Source organism: Manis pentadactyla, chromosome 2, assembly GCF_030020395.1.
Source record: "Manis pentadactyla isolate mManPen7 chromosome 2, mManPen7.hap1, whole genome shotgun sequence".
Taxonomy (NCBI): Eukaryota; Metazoa; Chordata; class Mammalia; order Pholidota; family Manidae; genus Manis; species Manis pentadactyla.
In genome coordinates this window covers 48,118,616-48,137,797 of record NC_080020.1, presented here as the reverse complement: position 1 = coordinate 48,137,797, position 19,182 = coordinate 48,118,616, and the positions used below count along the sequence as shown (strand labels likewise).

At 41.2% G+C, this 19,182-nt stretch overlaps 1 protein-coding gene across 5 annotated transcripts in view; it reads right to left on the bottom strand.

The window, feature by feature from the left end:
* Nucleotides 1–18,902, bottom strand: part of SFXN1 (sideroflexin 1) — a 45,591-nt gene extending 26,689 nt beyond the window's left edge. For 4 of the 5 annotated variants that reach the window (XR_008993785.1, XM_036884724.2, XM_057491919.1 and 1 more), the window contains exons 1-2: nucleotides 18,744–18,902; nucleotides 6,697–6,869 (exon numbers count right to left, since the gene is read on the bottom strand). Coding sequence is in view for 4 of the 5 variants with exons in the window: in XM_036884724.2 (XP_036740619.2) it covers nucleotides 6,697–6,860 (164 nt within the window). In the remaining variant the exon portion in view is untranslated. The other variant, XM_036884726.2, reaches the window with a different exon arrangement.
* Nucleotides 18,903–19,182: the final 280 nt, after the last annotated feature.

The window sequence follows — 19,182 nt, the reverse complement described above, 5'->3', positions numbered from 1 at the left end:
ATTAGGAGAACTGTGTGACCAATCCAAAAGGAACAATATCCGCATTATAGGGCTACCAGAAGAAGAAGAGAGAGAAAAAGGGATAGAAAGTGTCTTTGAAGAAATAATTGCTGAGAACTTCCCCAAACTGGGGGAAGAAATAGCTGCTCAGACTACGGAGGCACACAGAATTCCTTAGAGAAGGGACCCAAAGAGGACAACACCAAGACACATAATAATTAAAATGGCAAAGATCAAGGACAAGGACAGAGTATTAAAGGCAGCCAGAGAGAGAAAAAAGGTCACCTACAAAGGAAAACCCATCAGGCTACCATCAGACTTCTCAACAGAAACCTTACAGGCCAGAAGAGAATGGCATGATATATTTAACGCAATGAAACAAAAGGGCCTTGAACCAAGAATACTATATCCAGCACGATTATCATTTAAATAAGAAGGAGGGATTAAATAATTACCAGACAAGGAAAAGTTGAGGGAATTTGACTCCCACAAACCACCTTACAGGGTATTTTAGAGGGACTGCTCTAGATGGGAGCACTCCTAAGGCTAAACAGATGTCACCAGAGAAAATAAAATCACAGCAAAGAAAGAAGACCAACCAAATACCAACTAAAGGCAAAAAATAAAATCAACTACCCACAAAAGCAGTTAAAGGAAACACAAAAGAGCACACAATAAAACACCCAACATATAAAGAATGGAGGAGGAGGAATAAGAAGGGAGAGAAATAAAGAATCACCAGACAGTGTCTCTAATAGCTCAATAAGCGAGTTAAGTTAGGCAGTAAGATACTAAAGAAGCTAACCTTGAACCTTTGGTAACCACGAAACTAAAGCCTGCAATGGCAATAAGTACATATCTTTCAATAATCACCCTAAATGTAAATGGACTGAATGCACCAATCAAAAGACACAGTAACAGAATGGATAAGAAAGCAAGACCATCTATATGCTGCTTACAAGAGACCCACCTCAAACCCAAAGACATGCACAGACTAAAAGTCAAGGGATGGAAAAAGATATTCCATGCAAACAACAGGGAGAAAAAAGCAGGTGTTGCAGTACTAGTATCAGACAAAATAGACTTCAAAACAAAGAAAGTAACAAGAGATAAAGAAGGACATTACATAATGATAAAGGGCTCAATCCAACAAGAGGGTATAACCATTATTAATATATATGCACCCAACAGAGGAGCACCAGCATATGTGAAACAAATACTAACAGAACTAGAGGAGGAAACAGAATGCAATGCATTCATTTTAGGAGACTTCAACACACCACTCATCCAAAGGATAGATCCACCAGACAGAAAATAAGGACACAGAGGCACTGAACAACACAGTAGAACAGATGGACCTAATAGACATCTATAGAACTCTACATCCAAAAGCAACAGGATACACATTCTTCTCAAGTGCACATGGAACATTCTCCAGAACAGACCACATACTGGGCCATAAAAAGAGCCTCAGTAAATTCCAAAAGATTGAAATCCTACCAACCAACTTTTCAGACCACAAAGGTATAAAACTAGAAATAAATTGTACAAAGAAAGCAAAAAGGCCCACAAACACATGGAGGCTTAACAACATGCTCCTAAATAATCAATGGATCAATGATCAGATTAAAACGGAGATCCAGCAATATATGGAAACAAATGACAACAATAACACAAAGCCCCAACTTCTGTGGAACGCAGCAAAAGCAGTCTTAAGAGGAAAGTATACAGCAATCCAGGCATATTTAAAGAAGGAAGAACAATCCCAAATGAATAGTCTAATGTCACAATTATTGAAATTGGAAAAAGAAGAACAAATGAGGCCTAAGGTCAGCAGACGGAGGGACATAATAAAGATCAGAGAAGAAATAAACAAAATTGAGAAGAATAAAACAATAGAACAAAATCAATGAAACCAAGAGCTGGTTCTTTGAGAAAATAAACAAAATAGATAAGCCTCTAGACAGACTTACTAAGAGAAAAAGAGAATCAACACACATCAACAGATTCAGAAATGAGAAAGGAAAAATCACGATGGACCCCATAGAAATACAAAGAATTATTAGAGAATACTATGAAAATCTATATGCTAACAAGCTCGAAAACCTAGAAGAAATGGACAACTTCCTAGAAAAATACAACCTTCCAAGACTGACCAAGGAAGAAACACAAAATCTAAACAACCCAATTACTAGTAAGGAAATTGAAGCGGTAATCAAAAAACTACCCAAGAACAAAACCCCTGGGCCAGATGGATTTACCTTGGAATTTTATCAGACATACAGAGAAGAAATAATACCCATTCTCCTTAAAGTTTTCCAAAAAATAGAAGAGGAGGGAATACTCCCAAACTCATTCTATGAAGCCAACATTACCCTAATACCAAAACTAGGCAAAGACCCTACCAAAAAAGAAAATTACAGACCAATATCCTTGATGAAAGTAGATGCAAAAATACTCAACACAATATTAGCAAACCAAATTCAAAAATACATCAAAAGGATCATACACCATGACCAAGTGGGATTCATCCCAGGGATGCAAGGATGGTACAACATTCGAAAATCCATCAACATCATCCACTACATCAACAAAAAGAAAGACAAAAACTACATGATCATCTCCACAGATGCTGAAAAAGCATTCGACAAAATTCAATATCCATTCATGATAAAAATTCTCAGTAAAATGGGTATAGAGGGCAAGTACCTCAACATAATAAAGGCCATATATGATAAGCCCACAGCCAACATCATACTGAACAGCAAGAAGCTGAAAGCTTTTCCTCTGAGATCGGGAACAAGACAGGGATGCCCACTCTCCCCACTGTTATTCAACATAGTACAGGAGGTCCTAGCCATGGCAATTAGACAAAACAAAGAAATACAATCAACCCAAATTGGTAAAGAAGAAGCTAAACTGTCACTATTTGCAGATGACATAATACTGTACATAAAAAACCTTAAAGACTCCACTCCAAAACTACTAGAACTGATATCGGAATACAGCAAAGTTGCAGGATACAAAATTAACACACAGATATCTGCGGCTTTCCTATACACTAAAATTGAACTAATAGAAAGAGAAACCAGGAAAACAATTCCATTCACAATTGCATCAAAAAGCATAAAATACTTAGGAATAAACCTAACCAAGGAAGTGAAAGACCTATACCCTGAAAACTATAAGACACTCTTAAGAGAAATTAAAGAGGACACTAGCAAATGGAAACTCATCCCACGCTCTTGGCTAGGAAGAATTAATATCATCAAAATGGCCATCCTGCCCAAAGCAATATACAGATTTGATGCAATCCTTATCAAATTATCAACAACATTCTTCAACGAACTGGAACAAATAGTTCAAAAATTCATATGGAATCACCAAAAACCCTGAATAGCCAAAGCAATCCTGAGAAGGAAGAATAAAGTGGGGGTGATCGTGCTCCCCAACTTCAAGCTCTACTACAAAGCTACAGTAATCAAGACAATTTGGTATTGGCACAAGAACAGAGCCACAGACCAGTGGAACAGAATAGAGACTCCAGACATTAACCCAAACATATATGGTCAATTAATATATGATAAAGGAGCCATAGACATACAATGGGGAAATGACAGTCTCTTCAACAGATGGTGCTGGCAAAACTGGACAGCTACATGTAAGAGAATGAAACTGGATCACTGTCTAACCCCATACACAAAAGTAAATTCGAAATGGATCAAAGACCTGAATGTAAGTCATGAAACCATAAAACTCCTAGAAAAAAACATAGGCAAAAATCTCTTGGACATAAACATGAGCAACTTCTTCATGAACATATCTCCCCGGGCAAGGGAAACAAAAGCAAAAATGAACAAGTGCAACTATGTCAAGCTGAAAAGCTTCTGTACAGCAAAGGACACCACCAATAGAACAAAAAGGCACCCTACAGTATGGGAGAATATATTCATAAATGACAGATCCGATAAAGTGTTGACATCCAAAATATATAAAGAGGTCACGCACCTCAACAAACAAAAAGCAAATAATCCAATTAAAAAATGGGCAGAGGAGCTGAACAAACAGTTCTCCAAAGAAATTCAGATGGCCAACAGACACATGAAAAGGTGCTCCACATCGCTAGTTATCAGAGAAATGCAAATTAAAACCACAATGAGATATCACCGCACACCAGTAAGGATTGCTACCATCCAAAAGACAAACAACAAAAAATGTTGGCAAGGTTGCGGAGAAAGGGGAACCCTCTACACTGCTGGTGGGAATGTAAATTAGTTCAACCATTGTGGAAAGCAGTATGGAGGTTCCTCAAAAAGCTCAAAAAAGACATACCATTTGACCCAGAATTCCACTTCTAGGAATTTACCCTAAGAATGCAGCACTCCAGTTTGAAAAAGACAGATGCACCCCTATGTTTATCGCAGCACTATTTACAATAGCCAAGAAATGGAAGCAACCTAAGTGCCCATCAGTAGATGAATGGATAAAGAAGATGTGGTACATATGGAATATCATTCCATACAATGGAATATCATTCAGCCATAAGAAGAAAACAAATCCTACAATTGCAACAACATGGATGGAGCTAGAGGGTATTATGCTCAGTGAAATAAGCCAGGCGGAGAAAAGCAAGTACCAAATGATTTCACTCATATGTGGAGTATAACAAAGAAAAACTGAAGGAGCAAAACAGCAACAGAATCACAGAACCCAAGAAGGGACTAACAGTTACCAAAGGGAAAGGGACTGGGGAGGAGGATGGGTGGGAAGAGAGGGATAAGGGCGGGGAAAAAGAAAGGGGGCATTACGATTAGCATATATAATGTGGGGGGGAGACATGGGGAGGGCTGTGCAACACAGAGAAGACAAGTAGTAACTCTACAACATCTTACGCTGATGTACAGTGACTGTAATCAGATATGTGGGGGGGTCTTGGTGAAGGGGGGAGCCTAGTAAACATAATATTCTTCATGTAATTGTAGATTAATGATAACAAAATAAGAAAAGAAAAGAAAAGAAAATCACTATGTATGGGTCTCTGCTTGAAACAAGGGTGGATCTCTCAAATTTACAGACATATTTTTCTCTCACCTGAGGAAATTTCCATTTTTTTATGTACTTAAAATTAGTTCTTTTACATTTTTCTCATTTTTCCTTTAAAAGCATCAGTTATACTTCACTCTCCATTCTCTATTTGCCTTAAATATAATTAATCTTTTTCATACCTTTACCTTTTCATCTATATCAGGAATGACAAACTATAGTCCATGGCCTGTTTTTGAGTGGCATGTCGGCTAAGAATTATTTTTACATTTTCAAAGGGTTGCAAAAAAGCAAGAACACCAAAGAATATGCGACATAGACTAGTGTGCCTGCAAAACCAACTGTATCTACCATCTGGCCCTTTGCAGTAAAGGTTTGCCAGCCTCCGGTCTTCATCCCTGGAGAGCTTCTCAGGCTTAGTCCCACATCTTTGCTTCCACTTTTTCACCAGTCCATTTCTTCACTACCCAGTTCTTTGCCACTGACTCCTGCAGAGACTTTGCTTTTGCCCATACAGTAGCAGATTCTTTGTAACGTTCTTTATGTCTTCTTCCAACTCCTGTCATTTCATCTCAGCCTCTCCTCTTTTTGCAGCTTTTGTTCCAGATTCATAGAACATTTTACTTCCTGCATTCCTGAAATGTTTGTCTGCTGTCTTCGTCTGCCTGTTCTTCAGTACTTTCTCATTTTTTAACTCAGTTTTGCTTCATCTCCTAATCACTCCAAGATGTTCTGTGGTCCAAGTATTCTCTCTTTAAGCACTCTGGCACATGATAAGATCTGGCCAATCTCTGTGTTTGGTGACAAAGTTTAACTACTGCCTTGGTTCTTTTCCTAACAACCCATGCGACCATCAAATACTTGTTTTGCATGTATTACTTGTGGTGCACTTAGGTGCACAGCTCCCGCTAATCCAATTCTCAGCTTCTAGCTGACTTTCCGTTAGAGCAGGAGTCAGCGAACTACTGTCTGTGGCCTGTAGGGCTCCCTAGCTAAGAGTGGTTTTACATTTTTTAAAGGTTTGTTAAAAAACAAAACCCAAAAAATTAAGGATATGTGACAAAAACCCTTTGTGGTCCACAAAGCCTGGAAATATTTCTGACATGGTCTTTTATTGGGATCGTTGCAACCACTCACAGTTGCGGTAGAGTATCTCTCCTTTTACCTCCCGCTGGCTCTTTGAACTGATGGAGTGCAGCCCCAAACTACAAACCCTGCCACCAGCATCTTTCCTGCTGGAGCTCCTACTTGTGGGGTTTATTCACTGGGGCTTGATCTCAGAAGAACCAACCTACACTTGCTTTTTGCATGGTGCCATCTTCAATTGGAAAAAGAACAATGCATGGGGTGGCTGTGGACACAGGGGTGGTTGTACTGAAAAGCAGGAGGCAGGGTACTGGGGAAGAGGACCTCACAGATTGGCACTATGAGTTGTGGAAGGATGGTGATCTTACTTTTGGGTTACTATGAACCCTGGATATCTGTGCTCAGCGTCAGAATAAGACATGTATTCCTACTTCCTACTTTGTGTGTGTGTGTAAAAGGATTTCATTGCAAAAAGTTATAGAATCACTAAGTGAAAGTTTAAAGACAATAGACTAACATGATGATTTATTACTACATTAATCCAAAAAGCATAATCATTAATGTTACCTGTAATCATGCACTATTTTTCTTGCATTCTCTAGTTGTTCATTGGTTAACAGAATATTCCTGGGGTCTGTTACAGTGAAGAAATGATTGGCTCGTCCAACAAAGGTGCTCTGATCCCATCGAGGTTCCTTGATGTTAATGTTTGGTGGAAGTTCTCCAGACATGGTCCTGGACTACAGGGGATCAAAAAGACAAGTCTAGTTAAGACTTACAATGCTGCCAAACATTTAGAAACTTTCTAGTCAAATTAATCTTTTAGTAAAGATTTATGTACATTCCTATTTATAAAAATAATTTTGCATAAATGGAAGAAAGATAATCTAAATCCAAAGTTAATTTTTGTCCATAAATCTCAATTGATCTTAACCAAAGTTCAATAATTTCCCATATATTTCTCTTTGTAAGTATGTAGCATTTTATCATTCCTTACTTTTTGAAATTACACCTGGAAATACGTTAAGAAAAACAGAAATATAAAAAGTTAAAAATAACATCAACAGGGGCTGAAGTTTGAATGCCTTTTTCTGGGTGAAACAACCAACGTCAAGCTACCACTGCGTTCTGGCCCACCAACGCTGTTATTTCTCCCAGTAGAAGTGACTAATAATGCAAGAAGCATTAAATGCCAAAAATTTTCTGGTAAAAAAGATTCATATTCTTTCAGCTTTGTTCAGCATATAAACCACCAATCAAATATGAAACATTATGTTCTTTAATCTAACAGGAACATACTGGAAAAAACACATTCTTACAACCTCATGAATAGGAGTAATACTGTAACATACAATTTCCATCATAAAATACCTATTTTCTGGCTAAGAACCATTACTTTTTTCCAAAAGTAATTAATTTCTTTCTCTGAGTAATACATGCTTATTTTTAGAGCTGCACTGTATTACTGTAATACGTGCTTATGGTAGTATTCTGAATAAGCTTACTGAATAAGCTTATCTTAAGAAACTTTGTTCTGTATAGTCACAGACTGTCAGAAACTCTGCTGTTTAAAACCAGAGCAGTAAGAATGTAATGTCCCACTCTTGACACAGAGAAGGAGCCTACATTTCCAGCCCAGATGCAGAGTTTCAGATTAGGGAGTTTCTTAACCTGACATTCCACATCCTTCTTAACTTCATAATTTCCACGAAAACAGGGCCATGGGGCCACTTCACAGTCCAGACATTTACATCCAGCCCCACTTTGAGCCAATCAAAATACTACTTCACAAAAGAATAATGAAACAAAAGCTCCCACAGTCCAGCCATGCTGAAATAGCCATTGTTAATGTTTTGGTACATTTCCTTGCAGACATTTTATATGCATATTATCATATAATTAACAAAATTAAGTTGATATCATACTATATATTTTAATTTCCTGATTTCTTCTTTTGGTAATAATTTATTGAGCATTCCCCAAGGCACTAAATATTTATTTTGGCTATCTAACAGCACTCTCAGTGTTGAACTTATTTTCAGTTTTTCACCATGATAAATAATGCTGCTCCTATGAATCTTGTCATGTCTATGAATCTTTCCCCTCAAAGCTGGTGATTTCCTTAGACTAGGTCTCTCTGCATGATATTAGTAGACTGAATGATCTAACTACAATAAAAGACTTCAAGCCATCACTTTCTTATTCCTGTTTCCCTATCCTATGTTTCTAATACCAGTTCTAATAGCAGCTTTCTTATCCAGTCATTTTTCATTGAGATTTTTTAGTGCTCCACAGGTTCTGAGGTACATTAAGATGCCAGGTGCAGATGCCAGGTACTCTTGCCATTTGTACTTCATCAAAATTTCAAATTGCTGCATATCAAGACTCTCCGGATCAAAATTGAACATGTTAGGCCCACGGATGTAAGGAATCTAGTGTATGTGGAAACAACTGGCCAGAAAGTAAAAATCATCTGTTAGTCATAAAGTCGGCTGAGATAATGAACAGATAGAGCCAGCTGCAAAGCTAACAGGAAACCCTATTTTTCCCAAGGTCACAATGCACTTATAGTGTCATAACAACACCCGTCTTTGAGTGACCACTGCTTTCTTATCTTAAGAAACTTTGTTCTGTATAGTCACAGACTGTCGGAAACTCTGCTGTTTAAAACCAGAGCAGTAAGAATGAAATGTTCCACTCTTGACACAGAAAAGGAGCCTACATTTCCAGCCCAGATGCAGAGTTTCAGATTAGGGAGTTTCTTAACCTGACATTCCACATCCTTCTTAACTTCATGATTTCCAAGAAAACAGGGCCATGGGGCCACTTCACAGTCCAGGCATTTACATCCAGCCCCACTTTGAGCCAATCAAAATACTACTTCATTAAGCTTCACCTAAACCCCCTCTTCTCCAAGGTGCTTTCAAAGACCTATCTCCTCCTTTGTTGGTGAGATGCCCCCAGATCATCTGGCATGTGGTCTCTTTCATTGCAATAAGTCATTAAACATGCTTCGCTGGACTACTGGTTTGTTCCTGTTGGTTTGTCATTAAACATGCTTCGCTGGACTACTGGTTTGTTCCTGTTGGTTTTTGGCTGATTGGGCTCTGAGAAGGGAAATGAAATGTATAGATTTTAGATCAGAACACATAAAAATCATGCACATCATGTACAGGGATATAGGAAATATAATGTATACAGTGAGCTGTGTCACTGTATGAAGAAATGTCTACATTTCAAATTAGAAAACATCAAATGTATTATTTAGAAAACATAAACAAAAAGCAAAAAACAAAACAAAAAAAACCCCTCCAATTCATACCCAGGAGGGCAGTGGTTTTCAGACTTGCCTGCAGAGACCTAGAGCTCTGCTGAGGCACCTTCATGACTCAGGAAGTGGAAAGGATTTGGCAGGTAGGAGTCAGTAGGTGGAGTCTGGGCCCCTAAGTTTGTGTTCAAGAACAGCGGGTTTGCTTTTTTCTGCCTTCTACATCTGTTTGATGACAAAGATCATCTGAAAAGAGGGTTCTATTGCTTGGGGAAAAAAAAAGAAGAAAAGGAAAAAGTTGGAAACCACTACAGGAGAAGATCTATGAGGTGGTTCACGTCCAGAAGGTCTCACGACTCTTCAGGCATTTTTTTTTAACTCCAGTTTCACAAGTCAACCCTGGCATACATTTGATTAGTGTTTCTCAAACTATTTGTCAAAGGACGTGCTTTAGTTTTTCTAATTTCTAATCCCCATCTTGAACCAATACTTTCATAAACTATATTAAAAATGAATCCGAAGAAAAATGAAATAAAAAAAATTGGATAAAAAATAAAAGCCCCAATTTTTTAGTTTTAGTTTCAGTAGATATGACTGTATCATATTGTTTTGAACGTTCCTAAACAGTTACTTTCAATTTCTATACCTACCTCAATGTGTACATGTAATAAACAATTCACACTGACTTTGTCTACAGGTCATACCTTGAATTTACACTTATGTGTATGGTTGACACTGTTTCTAAACATAAATGTCACCAAATAAATGCTATATCTGATCATATAACTGAAAAAGACAGATAATCTGGTTTAACTCCCTCCCATTTCTGAATGGTTTAATGTAAGATATAATCCCTACCTTTTGGATTACAATTTAAAGAGAACAGGAGAAATTCTTAGCAAAACAAATTATTTTAGCTTTGTTTTTCCTTTAAGGTCTAGAAAATTCTGCTACCTTTAATGCTCAATTATTGGGCACCTACCATGTGACAGATTCCTGGGGTACATTAGCAAACAAGGACAAAAATTCCTGCCCTAGTGGAGCTGATATTGGGGTGGCAGGGATAGAAGGAGAGCCTCACAATAAGCAAAAACATAAGAGGTAAGTCAACTACTCATTAATTAGAAGGCAGTAAAGGTTTGGGTATAAAACATAACGGGATAAGAAACACCATGACTATGGACTGCATTTTTAAATAGGGTAGTCAGTGTAGGGCTCACTGAAAAAATAACTTTGGAGCAAGATCAGAAGAAAGTGAAGAACTGAATCATGTGGGTGTCTGGGGGACAGAGCATTCCAGGCAGGAGGAACAGAGGTTGCCAAGACTGTAAGAATAGCAAGAAGGCATGCAGCTGGAGTGGAGTGCAGAAGGGAAGACGGAGATAGGAGATAGGGAAGGGTTTCAATTGGAGTCAGACTGTTTGGGGCCTTGCAGAGACTCCAAGGCCTTTGCATTCTACTCTGATGGAAAGGAGAATCACTGGAGGGTTCAGATCAGAGGATCGAAATGATCTGACTGACAATTTAAAGGGATCTCTCTGGCTGCTTGTGTGGAGAATACACTGGGGATATAAGAGCAGATGCAGAAAAAGCCAACTGCAAGTAATCCAGGAGAGAGCCGATGGTGGTGCAGGCCAGGGTGGGAGGATGGGGGTGGCAAGACCTGCGACATTCTGGTTATTTTGTTGATGGAGCCAACAGGATTTCCTGACAGCTTAGATGTGGAGAGTGAGAGAAAGGAATCACAACTCCTAAGGTGTTTGGCTGGAGAAGCAGCAAATCTCGGAGTGCAAACAGCAAGTTCAGGTTTGTACAGAGTAAGTTCAAGATGCCTAGGAGACATCCAAGTGGAGATGCGCAGGAGGCAGCTGGATTCAGGGGTCTGGAGTTCAGGGGAGAGGTTAAGTTGGGGATATACATCTGGGAGTAGTCAGCACAGAGACTGCATTTGAAATGATGCAATGGGATGAGCTCACCAAGGAAGTAATTATAAGTAGAGAATACTTCCAAGGACTCCATTCAGAGGTCAGAAATGTCTAAGTTACAGCAAAAGAGGCTGAGAAGGATGACCAGGGGGTGGAAAGTCAGGAGAGCGTGGTACCCTGGAAAACAGATGAAGGGAGTCTATCATTAGTCCCATGGCCAATAGGAAGAACCAAAGGTAGTTGGTTGCTCACATTTTGGGGGAGGGAAGAAAGGAGAATATAACTCACTGAAGGACCAGCCTGGGGTAGAAGAACACTGCAAAAAAGGCCCTCTCTGCAAGTTCTGAATCTAAGCAATGGTGGTAAGAAATAGGGAGACTGCACACACATTAAATGTCCTCTCCTCTGAGAACTGTTAATTCTGCAAAGCCACGGGCACAAACTGGTGGCCCCTTACTAACGGAGCACATCGAAATACCTGGAGAGCTTTTCAAAAAGACAATTACAATCCCCTTTCTAGAGATTCTGGCCCCAAAGGCCCAGTGTAAGGCCGGGCATGTGATTATGCAGTAGCTCTGGTGTGGCCTGCAGGCTCTCTGGGGAGCAGGCTGAGCTGAGTGCAGGGTGGGAGCTCTTTCCCTCCCTGTGTCCTCTCTGTGCGGCCTGGCCATCCCTCATCGATCCACGGTGGTCCTCAGTGGACAGCTAGTGATGGGGATTTTTCTCATGAAATTGAGTACCAAATAATCTTCCTCCCCTTTAAAGTATAATTCTATCACTATTTCTCCTTTACATGCTGTATAAATGATAAAAAAAATTAAAACATAGCTTTCATGTAATTCTAGTTCTTAATAACAAACCATCTCCCGTTTGTGGATAGAAAGCAACATCTAGGTCAAGTTGTCACCAATATGAGCCAGTTTAAAACATGGCTACTTTACGAAAGAAAAAAATGTTCTTATTGCATAAGAGCTGGATAGGATCTTAAAAATGACCCATCATTCTTAACCTCAGCATATAGATAAGGAAACTGAGGCCCACAGTGGGGAGATAACTTGCCAGATTGTGTGACTGGTGCTGGTGGCAGAAGATCTGGGAGGACCAATGGAGGACTCCCCTCCCAGGCACTGCTCTGCCAGCTGACTCTTTCTACTCTGCTCCTCTCTTTTAATTATTAAAAAAGTAGTAAAGAGCGCAGCTATCCAGAGGCCTGCCAGTCCAGGCTTGCCCCCGCAACCGCGCTGCCAGGTTGACACCTTTCTAGAGAGGTGTTCTTAAGCACTGCTGACTATGTGGTTCTGACAGTATTTCAAGCAATGGGTGGTGACAGTTTTACAACAGGTGCTTCTCAACTAGGAATTTCTGCAGAGCCACTGGAGGAAGTCATTATGCTGTACAACCTCAAGATACTGTAGACAATGAATGATCATGAAGCCACAGTGGTTCAAAATAAAGTTTCAGGGAACCAGATCTGTGTGTTCCAATTGCATATATGGCAATGATAAGGAAAAGCACCACACCTCAGAGACAGACTCCACAGGACACCAAAGAAAGTGTTCCAGAATGTTTGAGTTCCCCGCTTTCTAACACCTGAAGCTAGTGAATGATGCCATGGGAAGAACAGGAAGTCATCAGCGGGGAGGGTAGTCTCATTGCCATGTCTACCATGGCTTTGACAGTTATGCAGAAGTGTGGAAGTATCTTGGGAAATTTGGAGAGACTATGAAGAGAGAGACAGCAATGGTGGAACATCACAGCCACAGGTGAGCAAGCCAAGAGCTTCCCCCAGGAGGAATTTACTAACCAGTTACCAGATGGTTTGGTAACTGCGGACGGTCAACAGCTAAATGTATAGTTTGCACAGTATCATATTGGCAGATTTGATGTTCAACACTTTGTTTTCATGGTCTGAAGAAATGTGGAATGGGGGTGCACAGAAATGAGAGTGGTGATAAGATTCCAGAGCAGGGACATCAGGAAATGACCAGTGAAAGGAGTCTCTCAATACATTTAAATTGCTGGGCTGTAGCTTCTTCCTGAAATACCTGACCAATCGAGGTGTTAATTCTGATTTAGGAATGTTTTTTCATGAATGAGTTTAAAGAAAAATTTGCATTTTAAAGGTGTTAAAAAATTTTTTTTGTTTGAGAAAAAAAGATAAAAATAACAGTTTCTGTGGTTGACACCGCTTACACTAAGAACAAAGTCAAGGCTTTATCACAAGACAAAATCACTTAGAATGAACTGAGGATGCCAGCTATCTGGGACCATTAATAATTACAGCATTAGACTGTCTTTAAATAGGTCATTTCTAAAGAGATATATCTTACCTATTATATGTTGATAAATTAATTAACCCATCAAAGGTGATTAATCTATTACAGGGAAAATAACTATTAAAATACAGTCTCTTGACTAAGGTTTTGGGTAAACATAGCATCATGGAACCTCATCAAAATAAATTTCTTCAAGTCTTTTCATTCATTCATTCACAAACAAAATTTGTGCATTCAATATTCACTGAAGGCCTCTCCTGTACCCAACACAATAAGATGAAAAACACACACAAATGAACCAGCCTAAATTTCCCCAAGACCACTTGCAGACATCCTTCACATAGAGAGCTTATTAGGTATGGACATTAACTCTGTGGATGAAGTCTTAAATTGAGTTATCAGATTACTAACCTGGGCGAGTCTTACTGAAGACTGTGATATGAATGACTGTGGCATCCAAATCTGTACACTTTTTAAAAATACCCATTATTTCAATGGAGTAAATCCTCTTTGAAATCCGCAATAACACAGTCACAAAATTTAAGCTTTTGAAGCCAAAATGAGCGGCATGACAAAGATTCTGTATTCATAATATATTAATATGTACTACAGGCCTACTGGTAATGTTAGTTAACCCCATCTTTTTCCAAGTTATTATGTTTTTATATCACGATCTTCATGACCAATTCTGGGAGGGCATTATTTCCTTTTAGGTTAGATATCACACAGTGCATCTCCTGATTCCTCGGCTGGGGACCACCTCTACCACACATATAAGCCTTCATGGCTGGTTAACATCTGCTTCAATTAGGCAATGGTGATTGGTTTAGTGCCTAAATAAGTTTACTGAACCAGTTGGTTAGCTGAGCTTGAATTCCTGGTGAGCTGCACTATCTTATCTGTCCAGTAATTTAGAATCCCTTGAATGGAGGGCATGAGGGAAGGGGTGTAGTGGTTAGGAGACTGTGTTTGTGAAGGTGGCAAATCTGAGTTCGAATCCCATCTCTACTGATGACTCTGTGACTTTGTATACATTAGACCACTGTTCCAAGTTTCTGTGTCTTTATCAACAGAATCAGGGTATTGCCTAATAATCACTAATATTTAATGACTGCTTATTCTATGGGCTTTCCTTATATTATCTCATCTAACCCTCATATCAGTTTGATTTACAGGGGTGGTTAGCTAACCTGCGTAAGTAGGGGTGCCAGAATGTGAACCTAAGTTGTCTGGCTCCAGAACCTTGTTCCCTGGAGAGGTGGCTCTGAACACAAAAGCGTTTCCCTGGAGATTCTGATTCAGTAGAGCTGTGGTAGGACTAGGATTAGATTTTTAAGAGGTACACTAGGCATATCCTATGATTAGATAAATCTGGGAAACACTATATTGGAAAGAATGTAAAAATTATAAATAAGTAATAACCAAATGTTGGGCCACTTGAAGGAAGATGTTTATCCTCTTGCAGGGCAATATAATTATTTAGATGACTCCCTGGCCTTTCACACTATTGCTGGGCCTTTCTGGCTGGTTCCTGTGAGGGAGGCTCCTTGCCCTGTGGTCTGGTCCCACGAGCACCTACACTGACAAGGTAAGGAATAAGAATGGGACTGGGACAAATGCAGTCTGGATTGGAGTCCTGATTCTGTCACTTCCTTTCCAGGCATGTCACTGGGTGAGTCACTTTACATCTCTGAGCCTCAATTTTCTCATCTGTAAGATGGATAAGAGTTGGCTCACAGAATTGGTGGGATTAGCAAACTGAAGTGTACAAGAGGGTTTTTAACCTTTATTAATTGTAAAATGCCAAACTAAGGTAGGGATCATTAATAACAAGCCAGTTATCCACGAACGAAGCTCCTGTGCAGTTGCTGTTGGGGGTGGGGGCTGGGGGACTGGAATGGAGCTTGGCTGCCTGAAAAAGATGTTAGAGATGACTAAGAAAAGTACCTTTTCTCCAAGATAAACTTTATTTCAAACTCTTAACTACATGCCAAAAAAATGCTTAGCCACTGGGGAAAAAAGGATTTTCCAAAATTTCACAGGAAACAAGTTAGCAGGGAATGTGTTTTATCAGGGACTTAGTAACAAAGATCTTTAACCCTGGCTAAAGATTAATGATGATAATTAAGTTATTAAACTGGAAGCTTGCTGTTGATTAAAACGACTGCAGTTTGAAAGAGTTAAGAGTCTAGTTGCCCTGATTTTAGTTAGGGCCAGGCAGGTGTGAAAGATCTTGTCAAAGTCAGTCTCAGTGGGGGCATGACTGAGTGCCCATTATGTGCCAGACACTGGGGTTTCCATGCATTATTAGACTGCTAAATCCTCATTTCAGCCCTCCAAAGAAATTTCCCCTATTTTGTAGAGTTGCTTAGAGAAATGAGTGCTGTGCCTAAGATGACACAGCCTGGAAGTGGTTCTCTCTGACTTAATACCACAGTGCCATTCCTTGAGAGGCCAGAGGTGGTATGTCCACCACAGGCCATCACCCTGAATCAAGGAACCTAAACAGCACATATACTAATTTGTTTGGCTTTGGGCTCACCCTCCACACACAACATTCCTTTCTTATGGGCATGGCCACGAGGAGATCAAATTATAGATCAGGAAGTTGAAACCTGTGCAATGAACTAGGTTCCACAATCCAAAGGGCATTTTCACTCAGCAATGGCCTTCTATTGTGTACTCTTCTCTATTCCCGGGGGCCTGTCTAGAATCAGAAGACATGGAGTATTGTCTTCTGCCAGTCTCTCTGCCACCATCATCCCATCCCCCTGACCCTCCCAACAGATCCACTCTTCTAGCAGCTTTAAAACACCCAGGTTACAACATAATCATTGTTCATACTTCACTTTTCAAGATAACTTTGGGTTTGGATTTATTACAGTTTTTTGGATGGGTGAAGTTCTTTGCCATTAAAAAAAAAATTCTATTGGTTTCTACTTGTGAAGGTGGCATCAGCCTATAAAAATGGTAAAATACTACCAACCAGTAGTATTTTGCACATATTCAGTTGAATATTTTACCACCCACTTTAAAGAAACAAGACAGATTACATATATCTATGAAATTATTTTACAAGTAATAGTAGTTAACTAAAAACTTACTAACTTTGACCTCTATAATTAAGTGTAGGTTTGATGTGTATTCTAATTTAACAATTCTGTATTTTCTAGAAAACGATTGGCCTTTTTAAAAAAATGACTCACTGCTACTGATTTCTTACCTTTAACCTTAAGCAAAAGGTTGGTTCCACCCATGATTATAGTCCAACTAAATGCATCTAACCACTGACTGAATAGTATGATACAGACCCCTTATTTTACTCTAAAGCATCAGAGAGCAAAGACATTGATGGTGGACCTGTTCTAATGGTCGCTCGCTGCTGCCCTAGTTGTCCTCTCAGCTTTCCTTCCAGGAAGTGAGGCGGGTGAAGGGATGTTGGCACCTTTCTCTCTACACCCATCCACATGACATTTCACAAAAGTTCTACAGAGTATTCAGAACATTCTAAAAACTTCAGACTCTGAATTACAGCCAGCCCTTGCTATACAAGTTCGTCTCTGACAACTGCAAACCCAAATCTCACCCCTTTCCTGAAGTCCCAATGGGGCTTAAAAAGCCTGCATTCAATCTACCCTTTGAATGGACACTATGAGCAATTACATATCAGAGCTGCATAGGAACTGATACATCTTCCTCTCCAGACACCGTCGTTTTTGAAAAGCAGACACATGTAATTCAGAGGGGAGGAAAGACCTACTTGAGGTCCCAGAACTTAATGGAGCCTCCACTCATCCTCCTCAAGAGTCCCTCTTATTTTATATGTCACATCTGACTCTAGGACCATCAGCATTGCAAAGCCTCCTTGTTAACCTGCTTTCCCTCCTTGCACCTATTACAATGCTTGGAACACAGAAGCAGCTCAGTAAACGGGGGGTGGACAAAGGAAGAGAAAATCTAGAGGAACCCAAGTAAAAATCCACAAGGCAAGGCAGAAGAGACATTATGACTTTGAGAAAATTACAAACAAAATGCAGTGGGATTCAAGAAGGCAGCTGTCCACGGAATGGTGATGTGCCCGAGCTCAGAAGTCACTCAGAGCTAGGCTTTTTAATTCAGGCACTCAACAGCTATTCACTGGGGGCCTACTTTATGCAGGCAATTGCTGGGTGCAGGGGATAGATAGATGAGCAAAACAACCTAGGCCCTGATCACAAGGAGAGAATAAAACAAGCAGGTTAATTTCAACTGATGATAAATGCTATTAAAGAAAAAACATCTAACAAAGAACACGCGCAGGAGAGGGCAATTTTAGACAATGGGGCCCAGGGAAAGCATCTTTGAAGAACTAGCATTTAAACTGAGACTCATATGGTTAGCTGTGACCTTGTGCAGGTTACTCAACCTCTCTGAGCCTGTTTTCTCATCTGGGTTAGGAAAGTACCTATCCGGGTTTGTGAAGGTAAATGGACCTAAATCACTTGCACAATAGTAGATATTGTGGTTACTGTGTAGCTATTCTGGGACAGCTGAGACCCGTGACTCTGGGGAAAGATCGGAAATGCGAGGTCCACCCAGGACCACTATTATTACTCACCGCTTTCTTTCCAACTAGACTGTGAGTTCTAGGCCAGGTGCCAGTTGGTCGCCTCTGATCCCAGACTCCCGCTCTGCGCCAGGAGAAGCCAAGAGCCAGGAGTGTGAGGGGTGTGGGGGTCCGTGCCACCTGGTTACCTGGCAGTCACTCGCGCGGGTCCGCGCGGTGGCCTGTCCCCCGGCAGCCATCTTGGGTGCCCTCACCGCGGCGAGTTTCGTCCCGCGGCCGCCGGGGACCGCGTGGCAGGGCGCGCGGCGGCGTGCAGGGAGGAACCCCGCTCGCATCGGACACGAGCCCCACTCCAGCCCCGTAGCACAGGGGAGCGTACGGGGAGATCAGCTTTCTGGAGGCGGGGCGCTGTCAGGCCGCGGGGCTGCAGGGGTTCCCAAGGTGCAGGGACCCCTGGCCCGGGCGTCCCCGGCACGGCGAGGGGGCTTCTGGCTGCGCACCCCGGGATCTCCCTCGGCCGGCCCGCGGGCGTGCGCCCCTCCGCCAGGCTCCCTGCGGGTGTCCCACCTCTCTCGCCGGGCCCGCCATCCGCTACTCACCGCTTCCCTGGCTGCAGCCGAGCCGCTCGCTGGACCCGCTCAGCGCCGCCTCCGCGGCCACCGGAAGCGCTTCTCCCGCCACGGGGGCCCTGCGCGCAGCCGCCGCCTGGAGCGCGTCCCCGGAGCGCGTCCCCGTGCGCAGCCACGAGGCTCGGGCGGGCGGGGGCGCGGACGCGCCCTGCGGGTCGCTGAGCTCTCAACCTCGCCTCCGCCTGTTCCAGGCGCGAACCCCTGTGCCCGCGCGCTTGCTTCCCGCTCTTCGCCTCGTGCTGTCTCCATCATGAATTCCCAAGTTCATCCTCACGGTGGTGTGGGGCTCTTGTTCAAGCCAGTACCATTGTTTTCCATTTTGGTTTCTAGAGCGGACTCGTCCGTACTTTATTCATTAATTTTTTTATTTCCAGGGTCTTGCACCCCACCCCACTCATTTATTGGTTTA